The following is a 3,987-nucleotide window of genomic DNA, read 5'->3' as shown; positions in this document are numbered from 1 at the left end:
TGCTCCTGCGCTTTCATGTGATATGCGTGGCATTTCTGTGCGAGCCTGCATTCGCGAGTAATCCATCCAACAGTAATGTGTGTGCAAAGCTGTATGAAAGCTCTGTTATACATCATTTTATTGTAACTTTATCAATTTTTTTTTCGCTGTGAAAACATTGGATTACCGACAAGTGCTTGGCCTTGTCGGAAAGCTTCTCGCTATGACGTACGGTCGCGGAGAAAATCCACAGAGAAGAACGGGTGTGAATTTGGATGCACTATGCGTCGTTCAGACTTCGCAGTTTCAACATTTCATTGAGAACATTTAGGAACAGTGCTGCACGTTAACTTTTGTCTGCACATTTTTTTTGTCGCCATTGTTGCTGAGTCTGAGGTGCGCTCTCGCTCCGCCTCCACCTCAGGTACCGAAATTTGGCACAGATTCATTTTAAGTGAATCAGTACTCGGGAGTACCAACGTGAATCGGTACCAAGTACAAAAAAGTACAGAGTTTCGGTACCCAACACTATTACTCAGGCTGCCAGTAATCAAACTTGACTCACAGGAAACTCTCCCATCCTATGGACAATCATTCTCACATAATTCACTTAAGACTGAGCAAATAAAGAGCCACACTGTAACCTCCAGACATGACAAGAGTAACAGTACATGTTAATGACTGCTATGAAATTAAAGCTCACCTCAACCTCACTCACTCTGACACAGCTGAGTGAACACTGTGAAGCTGTTTGATGCTCAGAGATCTGTCGGAATTCAATAAGGTGTTTTTGAGCTGTGATGTGAATGAACGACAACATTTCTCTGTAACATCTGTGTGTGTGTGTGTGTGTTTCCTGTTTCCTGCAGACGTCCAGCAGCTGTTGGTGGTTAAAGAAGAGGTTCCCCCTGAGCAGCAGGAGTGGAGCTCCAGTGTGGACCAGGAGGACCCAAGGCCTCCACACATTAAAGAGGAACAGGAGGAACTCTGGATCAGTCAGGAGGGAGAGCAGCTTCAAGGGCTGGAGGAGGATGATGTCACCAAGTTCACATCCACTCCTGTCTCTGTGAAGAGTGAAGATGATGAAGAGAAACCTCAGTCCTCACAGCTTCACCAAAGACACACTGAACAGATGGAAACAGAAGCAGAAGAAAAGGGTTGTGGAGGAGCAGAACTAGCCAGGAACTCAGATCCAGATACACATTTACAACCAGAGACTGATGACAAGACTGGAGCGTCTTCTGAACCTGAGACTGATGACAGTGATGATTGGACGAAGACCAGAGAACCTCAGTCAGGTTTAAACTCTCTGGAAAATGATGAAGTCCCTGTCAGTGATTTGATTGTTGGTGAGAAACGATTTAGCTGCTCCGAGTGTGGGAAAAGATTTGGTCACAGTGGAAATCTGAAGGTGCACATGAGATCACATACAAGAGAGAAACCATTTAGCTGCTCCGAGTGTGGGAAAAGATTTGGTTACAGTGGAGATTTGAAGACACACATGAGCTCTCACACAGGAGAGAAACCATTTAACTGCTCTGTTTGTGGGAAAACATTTGGTTACAAGAAAACTCTTAAGGTACACATGAGCACTCACACAGGAGAGAAACTATTTAGCTGCTCTGTGTGTGGAAAAAGATTTGGCCTCAGGGGAAATCTGGCAGTACACATGAGATCTCATACAGGAGAGAAACCATTTAGCTGCTCTGAGTGTGGGAAAAGATTCGGTTACTGTGGACTTTTGAGGGTACACATGAGATCGCATACAGGAGAGAAACCATTTAGCTGCTCTGAGTGTGGGAAAAGATTTGGTCAGTGCGAAAATCTGCAAAAACACATGAGAACTCATGCAGGAGAAAAACCATTTAGCTGCTCTGAGTGTGGGAAAAGATTTGGTCACAGTGGAGATTTGGCAGTACACATTAGATTTCATACAGGAGAGAAACCATTTAGCTGCTCTGTGTGTGGGAAAAGATTTGGTCAGAGTGGAGCTTTTAAAGTCCACATGAGAACTCATACAGGAGAGAAACCATTTAGCTGCTCTGAATGTGGGAAAAGATTTAGTCAAAGTGGAACTCTTAAGATACACATGAGAACTCATACAAGAGAGAAACTATTTAGCTGCTCTGAGTGTGGGAAAGTATTTGGACGAAGTGAACATCTGAAAAATCACATGAGAACTCATACAGGAGAGAAACCATTCAGCTGCTCTGAGTGTGGGAAAGCATTTAGTCGAAATGATAAACTGACTGTGCACATGAGATCTCATACAGGAGAGAAATCATTTAGATGTGTAATTGGTGGGGAGTAATTTAGACAAAGTGGAACTTTATATACAAATATGAGAACTCATGATGGAGGAAAATGATTCAGCTGCTCAGTTTGTACAGAAAATCATTTACATGGTAGAAAGCTTTAAAAACTCACATGATAACTCATATAGGAGATTGACCTTTCAGCATGAAATCTGAAACATAAACTGGACAGTTACACAGTTGTATGTAAAGCCATGCAAGAGAGAAACCTTCTGACTGTAGTGTTTGTCACCAAAGATTCACTTGGCCAAAACAACACCAACAGGGTGTTGTTTGTCAGTCCTCACAGCCTCATCAAACTCAAACTGAGGAGAGCAGAGCGGCAGAGCCTCCAGCCAGCAGCTCAGCTCCACAGATGGAAACAGAAGCTGAAGGTTGGGAAATATATTTTAATATATTGTTTTTCATTCCCATGCATGCTGCTCAGAGGATTAGGATTTTTGTGGAGCTAAATGGTGTTTATGATTTAATGTTAGAAGGAAGAGTAACAAGTGTTTAACCATTAGTGACAATAAAATCTGTGTTAGATCAAATATGTAATCAAGTATATGATCAATTGCTTCATTAAATGTGCAGAGAGTGTATTTGTATTGTGTGAATCAAAACTAAAATCAGATCTGGAAAAAGGCCCCTGAAGCCATAAACTATGTGTCCTCAGAAAAATAAAAGAAAAACCAGTTCGCACTGCTCGAGAGAGAGGAGGAAAGGAAGGGTTCTCTCCAGGAGTAGAGCTGCATGCAGGGGAGGAGCTAAGGCTTTCCATTGAGATCCTGACACATATTATGACGAAGTCATGCTCAGCTGGTGATAAGCCACGCCCACTCAGGACTCATAGGACCTAATTAACTACAATTTATTCTGACTGGAAGAGCCTTCGTATTTGAAGTGGAAATTTACTGGTGTTGGTTGGAGTTTAAAGAAAAGTGTGGCCTGAGGAAGGGGCTATCTGGGTATGTAAGAAATCATTAAGCTGGCAGATTTTTGTCAAGGATCCAGGGGTTCTCTGGCTCGGCTTCTGTGTGTGTGTTTGTGTGTGTATTTACTACAAAATAAAAGTCTTTTGTATCCGAACTTGCTCCAGCAAAAGTTTTATTCCGTGTAATTTGGTGACTCCATTGTTCGACCAAGAGTATATAACAAAGCGTTCTTGAGATTTGGACCAGAGATTTTGCCACAACAATGGCTTCTCGGGGCAGTGAAGATTCATCAGTGTAAAATGGAAACAGCAGCCTGTATTTTTATAACAGAAGATGTAGAAAGAATTGGAACTGGAAATCATTGTCCAATATTAAACACAGGCCAAGACTTAAAATATGCGAAGACGTTAAAATATATGAAATTAGTATAGAGTGAGTATTTTTCTATTTAGTTGGATGATGACAAAGCCGCTCTGAATATGTCACACAAAAGAAGTTATATCTTTTATCTCCTAGTTCTCATCACACCGGTGTCTCATGTTACATTGAGCTGCAGTGATGGAATCGCAGTGTAAAATTAGCAACACTGTCAGTCATCACTGCAGACTGAAATGAACTTCATTTAAGTTATAATCATGCTAAATTCATGCGTTTAGTGTGTACAATGATCTCTCTGTTTGTTAGAAGCTCTGTTTTAAAACCAGTGGAAATAGAGCCCTGGAACAATGAAATGATTCTACTGACCTGTAACACTATATAGGCTACTCTCTTTTTTT

General features: G+C 41.6%; 3 protein-coding genes across 11 annotated transcripts in view; all 3 read left to right on the top strand.

Annotated features, from left to right (window-relative positions):
- LOC126404293 (gastrula zinc finger protein XlCGF57.1-like) overlaps window positions 1-3,987 on the top strand; it is a 99,591-nt gene that overhangs the window by 65,602 nt on the left and 30,002 nt on the right. The window lies entirely within an intron of this gene.
- Window positions 1-3,987, top strand: part of LOC126404338 (gastrula zinc finger protein XlCGF17.1-like) — a 20,376-nt gene that overhangs the window by 7,372 nt on the left and 9,017 nt on the right. Inside the window, exon 2 of the mRNA XM_050067515.1 lies at window positions 849-880. Coding sequence (XP_049923472.1) covers window positions 849-880 — 32 coding nt within the window. The remainder of the gene's footprint in view (window positions 1-848; window positions 881-3,987) is intronic.
- On the top strand, window positions 1,081-3,359 carry LOC126404324 (gastrula zinc finger protein XlCGF17.1-like). The gene has a single exon (XM_050067491.1). It carries the CDS (start codon window positions 1,112-1,114, stop codon window positions 2,288-2,290), a length of 1,179 nt encoding a protein of 392 aa, XP_049923448.1. The 5' UTR covers window positions 1,081-1,111; the 3' UTR covers window positions 2,291-3,359.

The sequence above is a fragment of the Epinephelus moara genome, chromosome 17 (genome assembly GCF_006386435.1).
Source record: "Epinephelus moara isolate mb chromosome 17, YSFRI_EMoa_1.0, whole genome shotgun sequence".
In the NCBI taxonomy this organism is placed as follows: Eukaryota; Metazoa; Chordata; class Actinopteri; order Perciformes; family Serranidae; genus Epinephelus; species Epinephelus moara.
Note: the sequence above shows the minus strand (reverse complement) of the source record. Positions and strands in the feature narration are given on the sequence as shown.